The 25,844-nt window shown below is 46.2% G+C and overlaps 1 protein-coding gene and 1 long non-coding RNA gene across 7 annotated transcripts in view; both read right to left on the reverse strand.

The window, feature by feature from the left end:
* The window catches only part of Bmp6 (bone morphogenetic protein 6), a 255,105-nt gene that overhangs the window by 140,994 nt on the left and 88,267 nt on the right, over positions 1 to 25,844 (reverse strand). For 2 of the 6 annotated variants that reach the window (XR_015640639.1, NM_013107.2), the window contains 1 exon segment: positions 9,383 to 10,818. The exons of the other annotated variants lie outside the window; for them this stretch is intronic. Coding sequence is in view for 1 of the 2 variants with exons in the window: in NM_013107.2 (NP_037239.1) it covers positions 9,383 to 10,025 (643 nt within the window). In the remaining variant the exon portion in view is untranslated. 6 annotated transcript variants of the gene reach the window in all.
* Positions 18,036 to 20,485, reverse strand: LOC148000081 (uncharacterized). The gene is made up of 2 exons (XR_015641560.1): positions 20,399 to 20,485; positions 18,036 to 19,626 (listed from the first exon to the last, which is right to left on the reverse strand). It is a non-coding gene; the product is annotated as an uncharacterized LOC148000081 (long non-coding RNA).

Consider the following 25,844-nt stretch of genomic DNA (forward strand, 5'->3'; position numbering starts at 1 on the left):
CTGCACAATCTTTTTGTCCAATTAAGTATCTATCCTATCACTCAAAACATACCCTAAGTCACATATTAGGGGATGACAGGTGAATTTCTTGAACCTACCTATACAGCCATGACCCCCAAGTACTTCCTTATTTGGGGAGGTTTCCTCTATGCAGGTGGGAGGTAAAATGGGGAATAAGGGGTGGGCAATTTGGCTATAATTCGATGAGGAAATATCCCTGCCTATAATGAGTCCTCATAAAAGAATACCCAAACTCCAGACAAACCTCAGACAAACGACTATGAATTCAAAGCCACTCTTTAGGGTTCCCATACTCCTTAGTCACAGACATCTGGACAGCCCTTCATCCGAGAAAACAAAAAACCCTACTCAGTGTATTATTTACAAAGCCCTCAGGATTGGGGCTGGGGATTTAGCTCAGTGGTAGAGCGCTTACCTAGGAAGCGCAAGGCCCTGGGTTTGGTCCCCAGCTCTGAAAAAAAGAACCAAAAAAAAAAAAAAAAAAAGCCCTCAGGATTTATGGAGTCTCAATTAATTAGATTTACTACAGTCTAAGTAGTTTCTCCTAAGGTAGGCTGTGATCTCTCTAGATCCAGTATATCCTGGGGGGAGGGGGGTTTAAGGAGGAGTTTCTCAATCCCAAATTCACACTGTTTTATTATAAATTTTCAGAAAGGAAGGAAAAATATTTCCCTCCTCCCATAACCAGCCCCGACTTCAACAGTTTACAAGCACCAAATCCCAATAACTCTTGCTCATTCCTCAGGATTCATATTCATATTCATTCATATTCATTCTCTCTCTCTCTCTCTCTCTCTCTCTCTCTCTCTCTCCCCCCCCCCCTTCGAATCCTGCCGAGCATGGATCAAACAGAGTACAAGCCAGAGAGAAATTTAATCACTCATGTCTCTCTCTGCCTGAGGGATTGTCTAGGTACTATGGTGACAGACACCTCAGTGCAAGTATGCAGAAGGGGGGAAAAATAGCTCCTAGAATTTAAAAAAAAAAGGGGGGGGGAGAAAAGATTTCTGATAGGTTTGTTGACAACATGTTAAAACACTACGAGACTCACGCTGTCAGACGCAGTCAAGAGTTTTTATATAACACCAGGATGGATCCATGAAGACAAAGTAGGCCCTCAACAACAGAGTTTAATTCTTCTTTTCTCCCAAACTGCGTATTTTGATTGCGTATATATCCACGGTGTTTTCCTCCCCATTCAGTGAGACAGCTTTTCTCTAGAGGGCAATGAGCTATTCCGTGGGACACTATGACGGACCTACTAACGTTACGCATTTGTCCAAGCTCACAGGAGGTACACCAGAGGAGTGGACCCAAAAGGAAACTGTGGGTGCTACCTAACAATGCTGTGTCCTCTATGATAACAGATGGACCCCTCCTGAAGTTCATGGGAAGATGTGAGCATGGGGTGGAGTAGGGGATGCATAGGAAATTGCTGGACCTTTCTGCTCAATTTTGTTATGAAACTAAAGTTTCTCTAAATACACCTACACACATTCTCATTCTCTCTCTCTCTGACATACACATGCACACACAGACACAGACACACACACACACACACACACACACACACAGTCTTTTCAACACACTGCCTCTGTTGTTAACATACTCTGATATGAGAATGTACAAATAAAACCTGGAAGGAAAATTAAGCCAAGTAAAAATCTGTCATTTTGTAGCTGAGGAGAAAAAAAAAAAAAAAAGGCAGCCTTCGGACAATTTAAATGCAATTCACAGACTTTTTAAAATAACTAGTCTCGGAGAGTAAGCAAAGCCAATTTGTAAAAATATCCCCCGGCCTCATCCGCACAGACGGTTTGCACCAATGATAGACCAAGCTCCTCCTCTTTGGAGACACGAGTCGGAATATTTTCCCCAGCCCACGTTCATGAACAGGAAACCAACAAGACTGTAAACACAGGACCAACAATCAAGAGGCACAGATGTTTGGGGCTGGAAGTCACATTCTGGGCAAGGTGAAAGGGTGAAACGGCAAGAGGGAGATGAGGACCATGGTGGGTAGCAAAGGTCAGGTCCGAGTGGGTCCTCAAGGGACACGGTCGGTCACTGCCTGCTCTCAGTCCGCTCTCCTCCTCCCAGACAATACTTGCAATGATGAGAAAACAATCTGAACATAAAGTCTGCCCTGGTAAGCACAGACAGTTCAGGCCTAGGGCAGTCCCACGATATCTATCTAGCATGACCGGTCGTTGTCAAGGGTGTGTGCTGGTGAACTTGAAAGTCAGGAAAGTCAGGAAGGCGGACTCCGGCTCGGAACCAAGAGCCTCTTCTCTGCAAAAATATGTGAAGGAGGTTCTTCAACGCTGTCATCTGGGCTTGTGTGATAACAGGGCCGTGGGGACCCGTCAAGGAATTACCTGATGTCATTTAGATACCATCTCCATTATAGGCCTGGTCTGGGGATAACGGACTTGGGAAGGGCAGGAAGAGGATCGCCTGGCGAGCATCAGAGGAACAATGCAGCTTCGGGCAGCACGGTTTTCAATTCAGTTTCTGAGAGAAAACAAGTCTTTGTAGGGTCAACAGTCCTGCAGCATACCAAACAAGACATATTTATAGACACACTTAGCATTTTCTTTTCAGAAAAGCAGAGTTCCAGAGGGAAATGTTACTGGCCATGGGGGAAAAAAAATCCAGAAAAATCCAGATCTGTGCCTCCCTCTCATCTTAGCCGGAAGTGTTTCAGGCCGCGTTGCCATTTCTATATCGTTTTGTCTCCCTGCCTACAGCCGGACTGCTCCAACGCACTGAGAATAGCTTCTTGGGTCTAGAGAGTCCCCCTTAACTTTGTCATCTAGCACCAAACAGGCAAGAAAGTAATGCTGACTAAAATCTAACAAGTGAAACTTCCAACAGGGGAGGCCAGGTGGCATGGAAGACCTTTCCAAGCTCTAAGTTCTTCAGCTTCAACAGTAATTTGCCAAATAAATCCCAAACGAGGTTTAATCAATAAACTCGGAGCCGGTTATCTGTTGCAAGGCATGCGTCCTCAGAAAAACCATGTTGTAGATGTTTTCCAAACCAGGCTGGAGATCCCAACTTTAGTCAAAGGAGGCTAGAAGACTATATATTCATATTAAACAAACATCTTAGAGAACATCCTCACAACATGTAACTAATTTAAATATCTATAAATGCCCATGATCAACCATTATATAATAAAATATTATTATTATTATTATTATTATTATTATCTATATAGGTGTGGTAGCGAGCTCTTGTAACCCCAGCAATCAGGAAGCAGAGACAGGATTCTGAGTTTGAGGCAGAATGAGTTCCATAGTGAGATCCTTTCTCAAACAAACATTGATCCACCAATAGGAAAAAAAAAGCCACACACACACACAGTTAATTTCTACTGTTAATAGTAAAAGATGGGCAGGTGGAACTTAGCTCAGACCCCAGAGTTTGCTAGCACTAGTTATTTAGGAATTGAATTTCACTAAAATGCTAGTCCTCCCTCCCTTCTTAATAACAAAAAAGTAACAGTTGTTACTTTTTTTTTTTCATTCATTCCAGGTGAGACTACATTTGTTTTCTAGCTCTGGAATTCTATGTGGACAGGAGACCGGCTGCGAGTGAGTGAGTATCTGTGGAAAGTGAGGGCTTGAGGACAGGCCAGTGTGTCGGAATGAGAGTAACTCAGCTGTCTGGGTGGTAAGAGAGAAACAGGGGTGACAGCATACACTGGTGCTTTGGTAGTGACACAAAAGAAAGACACCAGCCTCTACCATTCCCCTCCTCAGCTCCTGGGTGACAGCCTGTGGCCAGGGAAGCTGGGCTGGATTGGTGGCACATGGTTGGGCTATCCTGCAGGCCCTTGGAGGGTGGGACAGTTAGTGTGCAAGTTAATGGCTAACAGCTGTGTACATGCACGGGCCCTTGTAAACTGACGACTGCTATCGTCCTCTTGGTTTCTACTGCTCTAATTTCTACTGCTTTAAACTAGATATTCATGACAGCTTCTAATCAGAAACAAAATTACCTCATTAAAATACCGCTGGAAGCCAAATGACAGTGAAACAGACAAAAGAGAAAGCAGAGGGAGTTCAAAATGAATATTAAAAAAACTCCGCAACTTTCTATCAAGTTATGAAATATGCACTCCCTACAGTGGTGCCTGTTCTGATTTGGCTGGGAAGCAGAGCCCAGGACTGATTTGTGCAAAGTTAACACAAATGGGATTTACCCTCCACTTTCCTAACTGCACTTCCTCAGTAAGACCAGGTTGGACAAATCGATCAGTGGTCATTAGAGTTCCTTCCACCATTCTTGACAGCAAGTATTCAAAGACTTCACCCATATTCATATGCACCATACCGCTTTGTGGCTGTGTGTAGCTCAATGGCTGAATGTGGGCTTAGCATGTGTTGGGCCACAAGTTCTATTCCCAGCCCTAGAAAATGAAACTCAGCAGGTGAGGCAGTGGGACTCTGAACGCGATTACAAGTTGTAAAGAAAATGCTGAATTATCACTTTTTCTCACTTAACTCCGAGATTCCCACAGTCTGAGGAAAACCTTCTCCAAGCTAATCAGGGGCAAGCTTTAACAGAGGAACTAAGCATGATTCAGCACATTTAAAAAAGGACTTATACCCATTCTTAGAAGGACAACCAGAGGAAGCAGCATCTAAGGGTGAAACAATGGTATCTTCTTGCCCTTTGATCTCAGCTGAAGAACACTTTGTCCAGCTTCTTGTTGAAAAGCCACTGAATTTCACATTTAAAACTCTGGGGAGAAAACATCTACTTCTTCCCTGGACCACGTTCTTTCAAATTCTCTCAGCTCCTTTGGCTGAGGATAGCTTACAGGCAACACATTTAGTTTCTGTTACAAAAATTTTTAAATGATTGTAAAAAATTCTCGATAAGTACAAGCAGCCCAAAGGAAAGGCTGTAGTACCAATCCTCTGTTTATAAGAGAAAGGCAGTACAGTGTCTCTGGTTACAGATACAAGCAGGGAGTATTCCATTTTCCTTCTAATTTATGTTTCCCAAGAGTAATTCTGTTGAGAAGACTGCCAATATTTTCAGTACAATAAGTTACTTGTTTCTTGTACTAACACTTACTGATTCCCTTTTCCCAGCATGATGAGAGCCCTTTATTTCATTTAATCCTAGCATCCAGAGATCAACACCTTATTAATTCAAGATAAGCCCAAAGTACAGAGATTTCAAGAGGCATTGTTTCTACTCCCACAAACATAAAGATATTACAAATTGATACACATTCAGATAACTTTTAAAAGGCCTAGTAATAAAACATGGCCATAAAATGCCTCAAATCCGGATCCTAAATATCCCCAAGAATTTTACGCTAAACACAAATCAAGAATTACCTTTTCCAAAGAATCAACATGTGCAGATCAGTGGGAATTATTACAGGGTATTGTTTATATTTTTGTTAATTCGATCTTTATGAAGCTTGGTCAGAATGCTCAGCATTTTGTTAGGCTACCATGGTGGACCTGTGTGATGACAGCCTTTAAAGGCTGACATCCCAAACAGCACATACACAATGAGTAAGCGATTTTAAAACCAGTGACAGACAGAGGGAGAAATTCTGTGTGATCAGCACAAGGACGCTGTGCTGATAAAGAAGAGGATGGGGCATAGAGTAAGAAAGTGTTTGCGGAGGAGGGTAGAATTTTAACCTAACACCTAAAGACTGTATCAGGATATCTCTCCAACGTCACCAAATTGGCAGGCGTGTTTAGTCAAGAGTCAAGACATTTTGAGCAGTAGAAAAACAAGTAGCAAATGACATCTGTGACCCTGATGGGATGGGTAAATCCACAAGATCACCCAGGCACTTAGCTGACACAGTGCATCCACAGCAGACAGCCCTGTTTCCAAGACAGGACTTTACACAGTCAACACCAACAACAATGAGCTGGACTGAACGGCCAGCGTTCACACTGGGAGATTCGTCCTGTTGATTCATACCTCCTGACAGTCAGACCGATGACAAAGCTTGGGTGTTGCAAATGTATTTCATGAGCAAACTATTCCTCTAGTCCTAGGGAAGAGGCACATTAACAGAGATGGGTAACTTCCCTTTATGCCTTTAGTGTGTAACCTCAGTGCAGTGGACACCGCCGTACAAACATGGTGGTGCAAGATTTATCTTTCTATAGGTTCTCTAATAGATGGGTCAGGTTCTCCTACATTGGTCAAAATGACATTGATGTCAATGAGACAATCTGCAGAATTCTCCTAACATTTTCAGCGCATTCATCATTGTTGGGCTTCCCGCCCTTTTTCTACAGGTAAATTCCCCCTTACATTCACAGCCACAGTCCTCAGATTTTATCACACTCCAGCCTCTGGTGAAATCTGTCTTTTCCACTGCTACATGGATTAAGATGAGCATGGTTGCTTCTCCTGGTCGCTGCTTGCAGCCCGTCTACCTAGAAGAGGTTTTCTCCTTTCTCCTGAGTGGAGCCTAGAACTGGACCTACATTAAAGGCAACTGCAAGAAGCACCCATGATGAGATAGAAACGGCTTGGGGCAAAGAGTAGTATCTTCCGGTTCCACGTCAGCCTGTCTAGGAGTTCGCTTGTCCTACTGGTGCGCTGCTCCCTTGGAGCTTTCAGTCTTCAAAAATCGTTTATGAGAAATAAAAGTCAGATAGGACCTTGTGAGCCCATAATTCCAGCACTCTGGAATTTTAGGCAGGAAGATTTCCAGCTCTGATGCATGTTGGGCTACATATCATAGGCCTATATCCCAAAAAGGGAAGATGGGATAGAGAGAAGGAAAGGAAAGGGAAGTGGAAAGAATGACAGGGAGGGGGACTGAGGGAGAGTGGAGGGAGGGAGAGAAGAAGGGTGAAGGAAGGGAGGGAGGGAAGGAGGGGGAGGGAGGGAGAGAAGGAGGGTAGAGGGAGGGAAAGAGGGTGGAGGTAGGGAGGGAAGGAGGGTGGAGGGAGGGAGAGAAGGAGGGTGGAGGGAGGGAGGGAGGGTGGAGGGAGGGAGAGAAGGAGGGTGGAGGAAGGGACAGGTTGGAGGGAGGGATAGGTTGGAGGGAAGGAGGGAGGGAGGGAGGGAGAGAGGGAGAGTTACAAACATACCTAGGGAGATAGGATGCTGAACTCTATAGCCATAACAAAATGAGTTGGCAACCACCTTCAAACAATGTGACTCAGAAGCTGTGTTACTTGTAAACCACAGAAGGTCAGAAAAGCAAGGAAAGAGAAGACTATGAAAGTCACCACACACACACACACACACACACACACACACACACACACACACACACACACACACACATCTGCCCCAAACCAGATCTTTACATTTCAATTACGATCAAAAACAATGGTTTCTGAACCCTAGAATCATTGGGACAGCACTTTAAAAAAAAATACTGTTTCTGAACTCTGCCCAAACCGCCACTTGCTGACTGAACTGAAACAGAGTGCCACCGGGGATTCCTAAAAGCCCACAGATTATTCTAATAGGCCACAGCATTCAGAAGCCTTTGGGGTTTTGTTATGTTTTGTTTTGTTTTTTGGGTTGTTTTGTTTTCTTCGTTTTGTTTTGTTTTGTTTTTTGGGGTTTTTTTTTCCTTCCAAAGATGATAAACGATGATTTCCTTCAGACATCTTCACCAGGGTGCACACTTAAAAAAAAAATCTAAGGAACGTTTTAAAAAATTAAAATCTGTTGGAGCTCACCCACAGGATTCTGCCAATCTCTGAGTCTGAGGAGGACCAGACCCAGCACCCTAGTACTTTATAGGTCCAAAGTGACACTAAGGTCAGCCAGGGCTGGGACCTAGGGAATCAAAAGAATCAGCCCATGCTAGAATAAAACAGCCCTGGTCCTCTGAATCCCTAACCACCCCACCATCACCAAGTTTCAGCGAGTGGCATGAGAGACAATTTCCTTAGAAAGCTTCCTGGGGGTAGCTCAGCCTTGAACTCCATTCCAATACACTGTGAGAATCCTTGTCCAATCAGATCCCCTGGAGGTGCAAGTAGCAGGGATTGGCAGGCCCTGAGCCTCCACTCCCTGTGAGATTCTGTTTCGTGCGTTTCCCAGGAGGATTTCAGCACTGCTTGGATACTGGTCATTCTGCCTCCACACTTTCCTGCTCCTGCTCCACTCAGTTGCTCCTCTTATTTCGTTTTTCTTCCTCATACCCAGTTCCACCTCAGCGGAACTAAGAATCCTAGCTACACTCGCAAAGAACTCAATTAGATACTTAACACTGGGTCATCACTCTCTAACTACTGACTTGAAAGTGATGGACGCCTCTGACAGGCCTTTTGGCAAGCACATGCTAACCCATTCTGAGGCCTGGGCACAGGCATGGGTCTCCCCAGGGAGAGAAAGCCCACAGAAACCCAGAAGCGGCTGCAGCCACTCTGGGTGTGTCGACTTCCCCAGGTCTACCCACTGGGGACATGACTCCTAAATCCCTGGTCTATACTAAGTGTATGAATAAAAACTAGCGAGGACCGGAAGCACTGACTCGGCAGTCTTCCTTACCCCACCTCCCTTTTCTGTTTACAGATGAGAGAAAACTTCAAGGGGGAGGGGGACGTGACTCTCTGTCCGGGTTTGCCACAGAACATTAGTGGCAGAGCCCAATTTAGCAGCCCTCGACTTTCCATTCTGTTGCCTGGCAACGGAGTTCAGTAGAGCTCAGCGGCCAACCCTGGCCCCTACCCCCGCACCCTTTCTCTCCCCCCAGGAGCTTGGACAGCATTGATTAAAGGGTCAACCTTTTGGGACAATGGCCAAGGGCATGAGAGCGCAGGCACTGGGTGGATTACCCCAATTGCGCTGGAATCTTGCCCCACACTGACGCAAGCCCCGCCTGGCTGGGATTGGCACACCTTCCAAGGTCCCGTGGGACCTTCTTCAGCCACCGAAGCCCTCCTTCCTCAACACCTGTGAGTTTCTCTAAAGCACTCAGATCAGGTACTCGGAGTTTTCAACTGCTAGTGGACTCCCTGACAGTCAATATGGGTAAAGCGGCACTCCAAACGTCCAGGGGGCAAAGGAGGACAGTTCAGAGGGAAGCGTGCAGAGGGCCTTCCTTATCTTACCAACATTGGCCAGACTCACTTGAATTGAGGTGGCCTGGGCTCGGCAGAAATAAGAATACGGGAAAAGGTGTCCCCAGCTCACTCTCCGCGGGCACCCCTGCGAGCTCCAGCCCCTCCCACTGCAGCGGAGCGCGGGCGAGCCCTGGGCTGCGCAGGTGTCAGGAGCGCCTGCTGTCCCTCATCCCCGCCGCGCGCGCGCTCCTCCACCTCTTCCCACCGCTGAGCCCAGAAGACTGCAAAGGAGGGGTCTGTCCTCCGCGCGATGCTACCCCTAAAAACCTTACCCAGGTTCACAAAGCTCATGACCATGTCCGCGTCGTTGAGGAAAGCGCTGTCCTGTGCGCTGGTCAGTGGGGACGCACTGCCGCCGGGTCCCGGGGCCAGGAGACTCTTGCGGTTCAGGGAGTGTGCAGCCCCGGGAGATGGCTGTTTGAGCTGGGACGAGCTGGCCCTTCCGTGGGACTCGGGCTCCAGTCCCTCTCCCTCTGACACCCCATCCTCTTCGTCGTCCATGGACAGGGAGTTGTAGAGATCCAGCATGAAGAGCGGAGCGGACTTCAGCCGCCCTGGAGGGGGCTCCTCGCGGGCCGTCTGTTGCGATTGTTGCTGCTGCGGGAGCACGGGGGATTGAGGCTGCTGGAGACCGTGCAGGGGCCGCGGCCTGTGAGGCAGCCCCAACACCGACAGGATCTCCTTTTGCATCTCCCGCTTCTCGTGGGTCTTGAGCCGCCGATAGAGGAAGCCCGAAGAGGAGGATTGCGGCGGTGGCTGCTCGGCGCGCACAGGGCTCCCGCCGGCTCCCAGCAGCTGCCCCCCGGCGGCGGCCGCGGCTACCGGCAGAGGGGGCCGCAGTGGCGGGGGGCCGCAGCTGCACAGTAACCCCCACCACCAGCACAGCCACTGCGCCCTCCGCCCCAGCCCGGGCATCGCCGCCCGGCCCGGCTGTCCCCGCGGGCCCCGCGAGGCGTCGAGCGGCGGAGCGAGGCCCGAGCGCGGCGGCTGTGGCCCTTGGAGTGGGCAGCCCCCGCCACCTCTCGGCGGGCTCTCTTCCCGATCCTGGCACTCAGTCCTTATCTCTCATGGTCATCCGCGGCGCCCCCAGAAGCCCGGGCGGAGAAGAGACGACGGGGTGACGGCCAGGATCCCCCACTCTCCCGCAGGTCTCTGGAGGCGCACGAGCTGAGCCAGGTGTGTCCGAGACAGGACTGCGCTGCAGCCGGCGTTCCCTGGCGGGTCACGGCACGGTCACTTGCTGTCTGCACACGTGCGCTGCCCTGAGACCCCGCAGGAGGCTGGCCGAGGGGAATCGGAGACCACAGATCAAGAGATGGGGTCGATGCCTGGCACCATCCTCGGACACTCCTCTCCTGGCTTGTAGGACAATCGTGGAGTTTACTCCTCTCCGGGTCCCGGGCAGGGCGACCCCGCGTCCTAAAAAGCCAATTTTCTTCGCGTCGCTTTAAACTTCCCTCTGGCCCGAAACTCAGCGCCCCTCCGCCCTCGGGCACCGTCGCTCCCCCTCGCAATCTCCGCGCGCCTCCCCAAGTGGAGGCGGCCACGATCTGACTTTCCTCTCGGGTTCCCGAAGGATCCGGCTCTCCAGGGCGATGGGAGAGCCGAGGAGCCGAGCGCGGAACACAGGCTGCGGCGTCGGCTCGGGAATTCGCAGTCTCCCGCCTGTGCGTGCTGCGCTCCCGGCCGCCGCCAACGTGGGCTTTCTGCTGCGCGTCTCGCTCAGGTACCGCACTCAAGCCCAGGAACGCCCTGCCCTACTCGATGACGGACAGGCTACCAGCCAATGGAGAGATGACTCTTGCGAGCTATTTACATAGGCCCACCCCCTTCTTTCACCCTCCCTTCTCCCAAGGCCTTGCCTCTGCTGAGCGTAGGTTTCTAGCACACAGAATTCTTGGAGGCACCAGGAGCTGTTTGGGCGGGTAAGATCGGCAAAGAGGTTATTGCTAGGAAGACAGATCTGATCATGACCCCGATCTAAACTTTCCTCTTCCTCCGCTAAATAAAAATAAACACAGCTATTAAATCCACACCGTTACCGAAGGAGAAAATAATATGACAATTTTCTCCTTCCCTGCTTAGTTTGTCTTATTGATGGAATGTAGGCGTTTAGCAGACACGTGGCTCTCAAAGGCAGCTGCTGTAAGTTAAGACACACCCTTCGAGGAAGCTGCTCACACACTAGCTGCAAAGAGGGCAGGACTAAACTAAATCAGAGTCCTGGAGGTTTCCCCTTGGATATTTCAAGTTATCTCTTCATTTGGACTGCATTTGAGTAATTAAACTAAAACCCAAACGAAAGAGGCCCCAGTGTTGCAAGAAAACCCTCTCCCATGCTCTTGCTAGGCTGTCAATGCAGTTGGCAATTGCATTTTAATGAGCTGAAATACAATTATAAGTTACACAGTGCCAAGTAAGACGTAAAGACGGTGGTAAAGATAGTCTCGGCACCAGCAGCCTGAAAAGTGTAGAAAATGGTCAGGATAATAAACAGGGTCCTTGAATGCAGGTTGCTTCAATCCCTGAACAAACTGGGACCCCGTCCAACACCACCTTCTGCCAATAAAGATGCCAATTCATTTCCTTCTGCATTACTCAAATGGTCACTCATCTGTAGATGGTAGAAGCGAATGCCCTTTAAACATTTGACTCTTCCACCTGGAGAGAACACTAAGGATTAGGAAACAAGGGCTGGAGAGATGGCTCAGTGGTTAAGAGCACCGACTGCTCTTCCAGAGGTCCTGAGTTCAAATCCCAGCAACCACATGGTGGCTCGCAACCATCCGTAATGGGATCTGATGTCCCCTTCTGGTGTGTCTGAAGACAGCTACAGTGTACTTACATAATAAACAAACAAACAAACAAACAAATAAATAAATAAAACGAAACAGACACCTACTTTCAGTATTGGTTTACAGGGTCTGAAACGTTTTAGATCCTTGATAATTGGTTCAAGGATGCCAGAGACATAAAGGCACACACCACTTCTTCTGTCTAGGACACCATACAAGTCCCCAAGAGGCCAGGGACTCCACTCAGAAGGTAGGAAGTCCCAACAAGCGCTCATGAGCTTCGAACTGGGGACCTCCTCTTCGCACACACTCAGCCACACTTTCTTTGAAGGAAGTCTGACAAGACACATGTGGAATAAAAGGAGCTCAAATTATAAGGGCAGTGAAGACAGTGCTGAAATCTACAAAAATAAATAGAGAAACAAATTAAACCCCGAAGGTACTCCATTAGGCAGTGCCATTTAAAACACAAAAGTGGCCTTGTGACTCATCTGGGGTATATGACTCTATGAAAATAAGCCTAGTGGAGAACAGACATGTGGGCTACACTACTGTTCCGCCCCTCTAAGCCACCCCTCAACCCCCCATGGTGTGAGTCTAAAATGTCACTTACTGAAGCATTATCAACCACATCATCTCAACAGCAGCTCTAATTCAGGTCTGTCATAGACTCCCCACCCCTACCGAGAGGAATTCTGTTCTCGTAGAATAGTGCCAGAATAAGGGGGTGTTTGGTGGTGCCTTCAGGTGGTGAGTATGAGAGTCTGAGGATGTGAGGTAGGATGTCATAAGGATGGTGATATTCAGCCAAGGGTCACAAAAGATGTGTTCTACTTGTCTATGGTGTGTTCTTAATGTGGCCATGTCATATTTACAGGAAGCAGGCAGGCAAGCACTTGGGCACACCTGAGTTCGAAGAGATGAATAAAAAGGGATAATCCTAAGAGTTCAATGACGTCAGACTTGGACCACAGCTTCTCTATGTATGTCAAGTGAAACTCGGGATGGAAAGAGAACCTTAATCGGTGTCCCTCCCCACCTCCTACTTTCTTGACCACATCCCATTAGAGACTCCATGTGACCCGGAGGTGTCAGATCAGAGGATGAGACAAAGCACACAGTGTGACTGATTCTAAGTGGATGCAGAATGATGGCACTGACGTGACTTGATTGAGCAGGCCTGCCTCTGGAGTTCACTGGAACCTGTGAACACTTGGAGAAAATCAGAGGTCACTTCGCCCCCTGCAGGACACTAAAATATTACTGCCCCTTCCTCTGCAAACCCAGACAAGCTTCCCTCAGTTCTCTCTGAGCATATGGGGGGAAAGAGGAGGAATCCCGTCAAGAAGCCAGATGTCCGAGCCAACCCATAGCAAACATCTGGTTGCTTGGCTGACATTTCGTGCAGATGGCCTCAGTCTCTGGAAATAGGTTGTCTGTCCCACCCTTGCCCCACTTCATGATGTGAAGATGGCCTCACCATAAAGCACAAATTTGTTCCACACGTTCGGCGATACCAGAGACAGGGTGGGAATCCTCACTGGGACACAGTAACTCACAGAAAATTCTTAAAAATGCCTGTCTTCAGAACTGTTCCTTACACATTATGGGGAGTTGTATGTTTACAACGTGCTTGGCCTAATAAATTCTGACTTGAAAAGATACTGCTCATTAATTTAATATGCCAAATATGCTTGCTTCCAAATGATACTGCTTATTCATTTAATATGCTAAGTACTCCATTCTTCCGTGCAGACTACCTCATTAACAATACACTACAAGTAGCCCAGTGATCGTGGCACACATCTATAATTCCAGGAGTTCGAGGCCAGCTTGGTCTACAGAGCGATTTCCAGGACAGCCAGGACTACACAGAGAAATCCTGTCTCAACAAAACCAAAAGCAAAACAAAGCAAAAACAAAGCCTCAAGCACGCGCTTTGATTTTGTATTAAATCAGGTCCACTCAGCTGCCTTACCCAAAGCCGTAAGCCCTGACCTTCAAAATTCAACATAAAAGTCCTATAATATGCAGCCATGGTGCTTCAAAGCCCAAACTCTGCCCTCCCCGAGGCCTTGGGACACTACACTCAAAATACTAAGCTCTCATCACTGTAATTAGCACAAGGTTGGAGGAGCTCAACATTAATTCCAAAATATAATAACTTGCTCACTCACATTTTAAAAATACCAGTTGGGGAATTAATGAGAAGGAACTATGTTAAGTAAATGTTTGCTGAGGACGAGGAACGAACATCTGAGTGTTGAATAAATATTGCTCCTGAAAGTTACACCTGTAAGACAAACTTCAAAATATGTGTCTCATCGCAAAGTCTGCGGTCACGTGTACAGTCCCTCACACCATCCCGTCACTGTCTGTTCAAAAACGCTGGGCATTCACACTTCAAAATGTCACTCAGGCCATCATGTTTTCCTACTCGGAGGACATCTGGTGGCAGAGTGAAAAACTAATACATAAATCTGTTTCCAGAGATCTTTTTTTTCCACACTGTAACCCAAATAGCAAATCTGTTATTTATTGAGTCTCACTTGTCACATGCACTCAGATCTCTCGCTCCTAGAACCCAAACTGTCTATAGAACACCAAACAATGAAGTATTAGTGGAATCCAGACGCTCCATTCGGTCATTTCTGAATTTTTCATCGGCTAAGTGGCATGTGTAAATGAAGTCACTTTTTTTTGTGTGTTTAAATCGAATACCAAATTTCCATTTCTTGTTTTACTATCCCTGAGGACGTTTGTTGTGAGAGAGCACTGGACATGTGTTTGTTGGGTAGGGCAGGGTTCCCTGACCCATCAGTCTCTGGGGTTCATGGCGTTCTATTAGCCAGTATTCCAAGTGTGTCTCTATTAGCTACATGAAAATATGAATTATAGTGTTATCAATCCTTTTTAAGAAGCATACCTGAGTCATGTGGAGGCCAGAACACACGCGCGCGTGCGTGCACGCGCACACACACACACACACACACACTCTCTCTCTCTCTCTCTCTCACACACACACACACACACACACAGAGAATAAATGCAGATTAGAAGAATAGTGCATACAAACCATGGTGGTCTTGAGTTCCAAATCACCCTGGCGGCATAGTAATCTCTGTATCAATAAAATAAAAATCAGTGCCATTGACCTTTAGCTTTGAAAGAAGAACAAGACTATACACATACCGAGTCTATCTACACAGTCACTCCTTTATTTAACAAATAGTGAAATGTCTGATGTGTGGTGAGCAGGGCTCTAAATTGAAGACACCAAACAGAGGACTGTGCCTACCTGTCATCTAGACCGGAGAATAGACAATCAGAAACTACAGTGGGATGAGCAGTGTACCACAAATTGGCTGGGGATTTTCCTCACTCCAGGTGACAATACACCTATGAAAATGGTGTTTTACAGTGTGTTACAAAGGGGATGTTAATGATAGAAATAAAACTGTTAAACAGGTGCCCTAAAGACGAGACTGGTCCTGGATAATTCAAGGGCCCCAATAGAATCCCAGGAGTCTTTAAAAAAAAAAGAAGAAGAAGAAGACATCAAGAGAAAGGCATAGCCCAAGAGAGACTTGACTTCCCTTGCTGGCTTTGGAAGTGAAGTGGCAATGAGTTAGGGAATGTAAGGGGCACAGTTAACAGGTATCAAGTTAATGGCAACCCCAGCTTTGATTGGTAATCATGCCAACAACCCAGATGAACGTACAAGTGGATTATCAGTCAGAGCCTACAGAGAAGAGCCCAGGACAGGGACCTCTTGTCCTCAGCCTACTAGGACCTTTCCACCGAGAGAGGATCCACATGAACCAGACTTCACACCCTCAGAACCATGAGAAGGACGTGTGTGTTGTTTTCAACCACTAAATGCATGATGTTCCAGCAAACAAACAAACCAAACACGTATTTATCGAATGGTAAGTATTATGGAGGAGGCATAGACAGGACAAAGGGCAGAAGCAAAAGGATGCTTAGGAGAAGCTTCCTGAAGAAAGCTGCTTTGTGTGAAGATCTGGTAGAGCAAAGGAAGCCAGCTAGGAGTGTATGTATCTTGAGAAGAGGCTTTCAGACCATAGAGACAGTGCGGGCAAAACTCCCCTGCCAGGAACATGCCTGATGTGCTTGATAAACAGCAAAAAGACCCATGAGGCTACAGCAGGGTGCATCAGAAGGAAAAGCAATGGAAGTTCTGTCAGAAAGTTGGTATACCAAGATGTTATAGGACTATGGATACCCTGGGAAGGACATCAATCAGCGTTCATACACTAAAATAAACAAGTAAACAAATTAAAATTAAAGACGAGACAGCACAGCATAGACACATCTTGCCATCATGCACGTGTGAAAGAACACATCCCGTCATTGCATGTATGTAGCGTTCAACATAACATCTCAGGGCAGAGCCAGGAAGACCAGCAAGGAACCCCTCGTTTATGATCAGGAGGGAAAGGGCAGTGGTTCACAGCAACCCTTGGTAGGAAGCAGAATGCAGGGGGAAGGAGATGGGTCTGAACAGGTTCTCAAGCCAGAGTCCAATGCCAAGGAGATGTGCTAAGCTCACGCAAAAACGACTCATTACAACCTCTATTCCTTGCACGAAGCCCAGGGTGATAGATAAATTTGCTGAGAGTCAAAGTCAAGCTCCCTAAAGGTTATCACCGTGCCTAGGAGCTGTGGAAAGAGTAGAACCATCTGCCCCTGGAGTACAAAATATGCCCCAAATGAACAAGTTTACCATGCAAACACAGCTTCAAGACAAGTCCCGAATAGCCTTTCAAGAAGCTCTGCTACTACCACCCCTCCATTTGTGAATCGCTCCCAAGACTGGAGGAGGAAGTAGTTTTATACAAACTCCTGTGAGCCACACACTGGTCCAGCACTTGAGAGCCTGTGGTGGGAAGGATCAACCTGGGCAATATAACAAGACCTCTTCTCAAAGTTAAACAACAAATGAAAAACCTCCAGTGGTATCCTGAATGGATAGTATAGCAGAGAGAGAGAGAGACAGAGACAGACAGACAGACACAGAGAGACAAAGATTAAGGGAACACTGATAGAATTAAAGATATAGTTAATAGTACTATACTCAGGGCTGGAGAGATAGCTCAGCATTTAAGAACACTGACTGTTCTTCCAGAGGTCCTGAGTTCAATTCCCAGCAACCGCATGCTGGTTCACAACCATCTTTAATGGGATCCAAGCCTCTCTTCTGATATGTCTGAAAATAGCAACAGTGTACTCATATACATAAAATAAATAAATCTTTTTAAAAAATAATGCTGTATTCATAGTCGTTCATGGAATATAGCAAATCTGTTATTATAATGTTAAGTTGATATATTACAATCACATGTGTGTATGGAGATGCCTGATATCCCTTGGCTTAGTGTTGACTAAGGGATTTTAAGGCTCAGGGAAATTGCAATGCTAGAGTGGATACATTGTGTAAAACCCAATCCTCCACAATGGGAAGGCCCAGAAGATATGCCCTTCATGAATCCTATGAGACGCAAACTGATGGGTGGGGCACCAACACATTTGAAGAGTTTTGTTCTTTCCCTTTTCTTGTGCCAGGCCTTAGGGTTGAAGATGCTGCTGCTAAAATGGATGAATTAAATGCAATGGGTTTAATGGGCCCCGAGGTAGCAAGGGCCCGGTGGCAGCATTGAATCACCAGAGACAAGGTGATTGGAGTTATTATAATGGACAGCATAGACAAAACAATGTTTCTAATAACCTAGCCCTTAATGGTCAGCACAGGAGAGGGAAAAATTTCTAATGGCTTGACTTGTTCAGACCTTTGGTACTGGCTAATCAGTCATGGTGTTTCCAGCCATGAAATATATACATAGAAAGCCTACTGCCTATCTGTTTGATCTGTATAAGCAGAAAACTTCTCAAACAAATCAAAGAAAGACTACATTGGATCGAGGCAAAAGGCAATATCTCAGCCAATGAACCAATTTCCAGACTTGAGCCAGCTGCAGAACCCCTTGAATAAAGATGTGGCCATGATTCCCCTGAGGAAGAACCTTAATAAGACACCTAAAAGCTTTGCTGTTGGCCTTTCTCTAGTTCTTCCCCAGAAGGACCTATGGACCTTTTTTGCTAGAACCACATAAACTGCATGATGGTGCAGGACTATAATTCCAGTACCAGGAGGTAGAGGGGAGAGTATCAATTCAAGGTCATTCTTCTTTACATAGAGTTCAAGGCCAGTCTGGGGTACTTAAGACTCTGTAAGGATGAAGAAAGAAAGCAAAGGAGGGAGGAGGATGGGAAAGGAGGAGAGAGGGAGGAGGGGAAAAGAAAAATTCGAGAGCTTTCTCTTCCTCCTGGGACCAGACAATGTCACATCTTTCGTGATTGTACCACAGGTATGTAGGGCTCTGCTGATTCGTTCCCCTATTTTCTGCGGGTTATCAGAGCGCATGGATTCTACTGCTACCTCTAAAGATCCCCTGACATCTATGATGTTCAGCCTAATTAGCAAGTTTTAATTTTTTTCTGCACTAGATCAGCATAAAATATAAAACTACTGTTTTGTTGCCAAGATCTGCGACTCTTCCCTTGGTTTAGGATGTGTAGTTGACAAGGAGAGTGTTCTGTCTGTGACAACTAGTTAAAAAGGCTTTGATTTGGATGACGTTGGATAATTTCTACATCTGCTTGATTGCTGTTCTGTTGTCAATTTGTCAAAAAAAAATTACAAAGTAACAACGAAAAAATACAAAAAACAAAAACAGAAAACCTTGAGGGCATTTTCAGGTTTACACCAAAACTGAAAGATACAAGTTTCCCACATGCCCTCTATGCTACTTCTTGAACTCCCCACCACAGTGATACATGTGTTACAACTGATACACCTTGACGCGTCATTTCATTACGGAAAGTCTCCAGATAACATCACTCATTCTTGGTGGTGGGCTTCCAAATGCATACTCCCACCCCCCTATTCTTACATAGAACACAGTCACTCCCCCTAAAACCTCCTGTACTCCACTCATCCCCTCACCTGCATCCCCAGATGACTGTGCATTGTATTAGTTAGGGTTTCCATTGCTAGGAAGAGACACCAGGACCAAGGCAACTCTTATAAAGGACATTGTTTAATTGGGGCTGGCTTCCTGGTCCTGAGGTTCAGCCCACTATCACCAAGGCAGGAAGCATGACAGCATCCAGGTAGGCATGGTGCAGGAGGAGCTGAGAGTTCTCCATCTTGAACCAAAGGTAAACAGAAAACTGGCACCCTCAGGCAGGTAGGAGAAAGGTCGATAAAGCTTACCCCAGTAGTGACAAACTTCCTCCAACAAGACCACACCTCCTCCAACAAGGCCACACCCCCTAATAGTGCCACTCCCTGGGCCAAGCATCTTCAAACCACCACGTGTGATGCTGTTTTGCTTGCTTTTACTGTCTTCATGGCATCACCTTCTTCAGAATCATACAGAAGTGGAATGACAAACTCCAGGGTTTTTGTTGTTGTTGTTGTTGTTGTTGTTGTTGTTGTTGTTGTTGTTTTACTCTGACGATATACTTCAGTTTACTTTGGGCCTTGTTTTTGTTGTAGTTTTGTATCGGTGTTTGTTTTTAGCACTGAATGATGATTGTTTCACTCTTTGGCTGAATCATGCTTCCTCTATCCCAGTGGTTCTCAGCCTGTAGATCAAGACCCTTTAGAGGTCGAATGACTCTTTCACAGAGGTCACCTAAGACCATTGGAAGAAAACACAGATGTTTACATTAAGATTCATAACAGTAGCAAAATTACAGTTATGAAGTAATTTTATCATTGGGGGTCAACACAGCATGAGGAACTGCGTTAAAGGGTCACAGCATTAGGAAGGGTGAAAATCACTGGGCTACCCATTCACCTCCTGAAGCAGGTTTTGTTGGCCCCTTCTGGGTTTTAAAAATTACAAAGAGAGAGCTGCTTTAAACATCCAGGCCAGTTTTCTGTGTGCATGCAAGTTTTCAATTCCTTTGAGTAAGTCATTCTTAGGCAAAGGTATATTTCTGTTGCAAGGGGACTTGCCTTTAAAGAATGGACAAAGGAAGTTGTTTTCTTTTCTTTTCTTTTTTTTTCCCAACAGAAGAAAAGTGGTAGAAATAATCAAGGAGCATCAGGAAGGAAGAATACAAGGATGAGAGATGTGGGAAGAGTTCACAGGCTGTCCTTTTCCTTGCAGGATTCTGATACTGGATTTGATGTCAGTAACCGATCAAGGCTGTGAGATGGTGAAGCTTACAATTGGGAAGGTTGAGGAGGTTACATAGATCTGGGGTTTCCATGCCCATTTGAAGAGGACTGAGGCAGGATCCTCAGAGAAAGAGAGGCTTCCCAGAGCCAGCTTCCCAACAACCAGACACTTGACTGTCTACAGTGACTCGGGCTTGACTTCTACGATTCCTCTGATAAGCACCGGAGTGTTGATGCCCTTTCCTTTAACTGACAAGCGCATGCTAATTTCCCCCTCTTACTTGAATAAATGTATTAAACATGCAGGAGCATCTCCAGTCAGAGCCAGATGGTGTAGTTCATCAAGGAATGGAAGCCACAGTTGGATGCTTTAAAAACAAACAAACACATGGTTAAGTGGAGTGCTTCCACCTGATGGCAACGCACAACACCACTTGGGGACACTCACAGCTTTGAGAGTTTCTTGCTAGGTGTGGTGGTTTGGAAGAGATTGGCTTCCTAGGTTCCTATATTTGAATTCTCCATTCCCAGCTGATGAACTCTTTAGGAAGGATTAGGAGATGTGGGCTCATTGGAGAAGGTGGACCACTGGGGTGGGCTTTTCAAAATCCCATGCCAGTCTAGTTCTTTACCAGCTGCCTATGGATAAGACATAAGCTCTTAGCTACCACTCCAGCACCATGCCTGCCTGGCTGTCGCCACACTCCCTGTTGTGATGAGCGTGGACTAGCCCTAAGAAATGAAAACAAGCCCCCAATTAATCGCTTTATCCTATGCCAGACAGTGGTGGCGCATGCCTTTAATCCCAGCATTTAGGAGGCAGAGGCTGATGGATCTCTGTGAGTTCAGGGCCAGCCAGCTGTACAGAGACAGTACTAGGACAACCGAGGCCACGTGGAGACTCCCATCTCAAAACCAACAACAAAATGCTTTATTTGATAACTTTCCTTGTTCACGGTGTCTCTCCACAGCAGCAGAACAGTAACTGGAACACCAGGTTACAAAGGGGTTTGAGAAATAGATTTATTACAGTCTCTTGCTCTGCCCGTGGAAACGGAGAGGTGAGGTGGGTAAATTAAGGCAGCCTGCCATTTCCTCAGGCTGAAACCACAAGTTTATCTTCTTGTGCTCTCTGTGGATGGCTGCCATGATGAGCCTAACGGCTTGGATACAAGTCTCCAGAAATGGTCCTGGGCTTGTAATCCACAGGGCTGATCTCCCCAAGCATCGCCCAGCCTGTCTGTACAACAGTTCGTCCCACCCAGACCGTGGTAACCACTAGGCCTGGGTGTGTGTGTTTTACCAGGCAGGTCAAAAACCTTCTGGTTGATGCAATACTCCTTGAGATGGTCTCCCGGAGACTGCATCAATTTCAGATCAGCAAGGAATTCCTTCTGTTCAAATTGCTCGGTGACCTCTCCCACAACCCCCCACTGAACCCCATGTCACTTGTTAGCAATAAATGTGTAATCATTGCTGGCCGTGGTCCCCAACAGATACTTGAACCTTAATGTGTTTGACTTTTATATGGGGTTATTTGTCCAATCCTTATATGGAGGCTAGCAAAATGGACTCTATTAACAAGTGAACTGAAGGGACAGAACAGGTAATACATAGTCACCTCTTAGTTGCTCCCAACATCCATCCTGACGCTTACAGGTAAGAAACCCACTCCTCCCTCTTGCCTACTTACCAGCAAGTCCAGACTATATAGGCTCCGTTGTTTCTCACTACTTAGCACACTGCCTGGCACACGGTAAGCTGCTCAGATAAATATTTGTTCAATGATGGAATTTTCTTGGGTGAGTCCTTGGGTGGGGGAAAAATATATATAGGATGCCTCCTTCGTCGTTGTCTACCCTCTGTGAGAAGATAACCTTTAAACACAGATGAGCAGGCCTGTTTACAATGCTTAAAATAAGCTCCAGTCTGTGATGACAAACAGCAAGCCATTCGGTAAACATTACAAGAATGTCAGGGCTTTTAAGTCACATTGCCCTCCTTCTATGTGAACATCAGAACGGGATGATAGAAGCTAATTTTAACACTCACTTCGACTACCTAAATGTGTACAAATCACACTTCTAAAAATGAGACTTTCCTACAGAAATAAAACTAAAATTTGCCAATACACCTCAGAGTAAAATGTTATTTAAGGATTAGTAAAACATTTATTTTCCTAGCCTGTGAATAGGACACTTGTTCTCACAACTTTCCTTCACGTCCCTCACCAGAACCAAATCTCCTGGCATGTGAAGCAGATTCCTTCACACGCCCTCTGGATGGACACTCACACCTGCCTCCCAGGCCACCTCCCAGCACAGGCAGGAGAAAGGACTTCCTGGCAATGCCAGTTGGACAAGGCTGCTGTCACCAGGGACACTCGGCTAAATGAAGAGTGGGATTTGCCCATGCCCTTAGCTGGGAACTGAGGAGAAAAAGCTGTTTATATTCAGCTAATAAAATGAACATGTTATCACACTCCAGAGCAGGGAAGTGCTGGCTCCGGGTTAAGCTGTGTTAGTGTAACTACTGTGTCGTTTTCTCTTATTTTTGAGCAGACGGACTGAGTGACCACCCTATTCAAGATGGCTACAGTCCCTCCTACAGCAAGCACATTTCGTTCAGCTAAATCCCAAGGCCTGGAAGGACCGCCTCCCAGAGAGGTTCCGGTGTCACTTCAGGTTACTACAGGTCCCAGGGGGAAGGAGGCTGGCAGAGCAGCAAGGCAACCAGGTTTTGTGCCTGAGCCAGGAAAATACCTGCCATCTTCCCTCTCCACCATAGCTGGGTCGGGCTGGAGAACACATGCAATCTCAGAGCATTGCCAGGCACACGTATCAGAATCAAACGGCATAAAGAAGGCTAGGGCTTTGTCTGAGGAAAAGACGACAACCACCTTTCATGAGTGTGTGGACTGCTGTGGGTGAGACGGCTGAACAGAAGTTGCTACAGAGAATGTGTGTAGGGGCAGAAAGGTCTAGGTGAACCCAAAGGAATCTGGTTAGGCTTCCCTGGATTTAAAAAAAAAAAAATGTGAGAACAGGGTTTCTCTGTATCCACGTGGCTATCCTGGAACACACTCTTGTAGACCAGGCTGGCCTCAAACTCTCAGAGATCTCTGCCTGCCTCGCCTTCCGCGTGCTGGGATTAAAAACATGTGCCACCACTGCCAGGCAAGGGGGGTAGATTTTAATTGAGACTTAGAATGTGGCTAGAGGTTGTTCCTTCAAATAAGGGTCCCGCTAGGTGACCGGTGGTAAGTTGAACGGAGAACAAAGCAGGTTTGGTCTCTGTCCTTAGACAGCTTCTAGTCTAACGGGGTGGCCATAGCTGAAGGAAATGAATAGGATTGTGACTAATCATTTTGGGATAAATGCATGAACTGCCACTGCAAGACACCGAAGGAACAGAATGTGCAAAAGGCCCAGAGAAACTGCCTTGGAGAACATGGCGTTCTTCGGAGCCTGGAGGCGACAGCTGACACTTAGTAAGTCCAGGTGGACCACACGGTCTGAGCTTAGAAGGACAATCAGGGGACACATTACGCATGAGTCTGAGAAACTGGAACTCCCAGAGGATAAAGTGAAGGCAGAATGCAGTCTAACACATGATTTTGAGCTATTTAACTGGCTGTTGCGCACAGTATAAAAGCCAGATGCTCGGCAATGAATCAGGTGGCAGAGAGATAAAGATGGACAGACAAGTGGACAGGCGCTATGGAGGTGGGGGACTCTACAGAAAACAAGCTTGGAAAAGGGCAAAAATGGAATTTCTATTACAGGCACTTTGTTGGCGGTCCCTCTGAGATATCCAAACAGGATCCCCAAGTGAACAGAAGAACGACCCCTTAGATTATAGGTACTGCTTACTAGTAATTTCTTAAGTCATGGTGATGGATACCCACAATCCCAGCCCTCAGAAGGCTGAGGCAGAAGAATTACAAGTCTAAGGTCGCATCTAAAACCCAAACCAGGTCAGTGGTAAAGACACTTGTCACACAAACCTGGCAACTGGACTTTGATCCCTAGAGCTCAGGTGAGGATATGAGAGAATCATACCTCACAAAGTTATTTCCACATGTGCTAGGTGACACTGACACGCGCACAGTAAAATTTTAAAAGAAAGGAAAAAACAAATCTCATTTATAAAAACAAAATTCATGTACCTAAAAGTGGTGCCATTGTTCCCTTTCTGGTGTTTTCCTGTCATTTCAGTTGCCTGTTGTTAACCACAGTGTGACAGAATTAAATTGGAAACTCCATAATTAGATAATTACTAAGTTTTATGCTGTGTGTCATTCTTTACAGTAGGGTGAACTCTTTCACCACCCTGTCCGTCTGGCCCAGCACAAGAAGATAAAGGACAATGTTATCAACTATTTTCTTAAAGAATTTGAGGCCATGTTACTAGGCAGGACTAGGAAATGTAGAGAAAGAGAACACAAGAAACAGAGAATTGTGGGATTAAGCAGCTAGAAAGATAGCTGCTGGTGATCCCCATATTTCCTGCAAGTTACTTCTTAGGTAAAGAAGTCCCTTTTGTAGTTTGGTTATGAAAAACACAAAAAACAAAAATAAAATGTAGTTTCCCCTTATCCCATCTTTTTGCTCTGAGGAAAACCAGCTGCCGTGTTAGAGACTCTTCTGTGGAGACGCCGACCCATGGATGAAGGCCTCTCACCAGCTAACTTCAGTCCCACAGACCAAGAACTAAAGCCTGCCAACAGCCACACAAAGGAGCTTGGAAAAGATCTTCCTCAGCAAAGCCTTCAGGTGAGTCTGCAGTGAAGCTGACAGCTTGACAGCCAACTCAGAGGCCCAGAGTCCAAGACTCTCAGCTGAGCTGCTCGACCCTCAGAAACCAGGACATAGAAAGCCTGTGTGTTCTAAGATGCTACTCTTAGGGTGAGTCATCAAACAGTGATAGAAGCAAATTAAAAATTCAAGCAAGAAGGAGTCAAGTAATTATTCCATTCTTTCTCAGTTCCATATGACTAATATGTAAAACCCTATACATTTTTTTTAAATCTCTGCATTCAACTATGTACTCTCAAATCCCCCCTCTCACACCTGTTAGCAGCGTTGGGGAAGGTTTAATGATTGGGTAGTCCATTCAGAATAGCCATCCAACGTCTTCATCAAATGCCTGATACTTTGAAGGAAGACGCCTCCAAGCCCTTCAGTCCCCAGTTTCAATTAAAAGTAGTTTAAAATCTTATCATAATATCCCACAAAGTGGATCTCACAGAATAGCATTGCACCTCAGTAAGATCCTCTCAGTTCTGCCTGAGGTCCCAGGAAGAAAGAAGCAGCTATAACCGTAAGAAGACCGGCTCACTGTCATGAGGAAACTGCATGTCTCTTGAGTCATGATCATCTGCCTTTTAAATATGGTGCTCGGAGTAAGAGAAAAGGTCCCGGGGAGCCCATGAACATGATTACCTTGCTTGTGAACACGTGACACATGGCCTGCCTACTGATGTCTGTCTTTGATGTGATGATCATTTATTTATACACCTTTTTGAAGTCTCTACTTTTCATACTTTGTCCTTCATCCTTTAATAACCCTAACATTTAAAGGGATGTTATGTTTGGGATGGTTTCATGGAAGAACTGACTCATCGGTGATGCAATGTTTTATTTCAGGTTTGCTAAAGACTACACGCACCTCGTGCGTTGTTTGGTTGTGTGGTTTAGTTACATTGCACGGCCGAGAGAGCCAGGG

Source organism: Rattus norvegicus, chromosome 17 (genome assembly GCF_021556685.1).
Source record: "Rattus norvegicus strain SHRSP/BbbUtx chromosome 17, alternate assembly SHRSP_T2T, whole genome shotgun sequence".
Classification (NCBI taxonomy): Eukaryota; Metazoa; Chordata; class Mammalia; order Rodentia; family Muridae; genus Rattus; species Rattus norvegicus.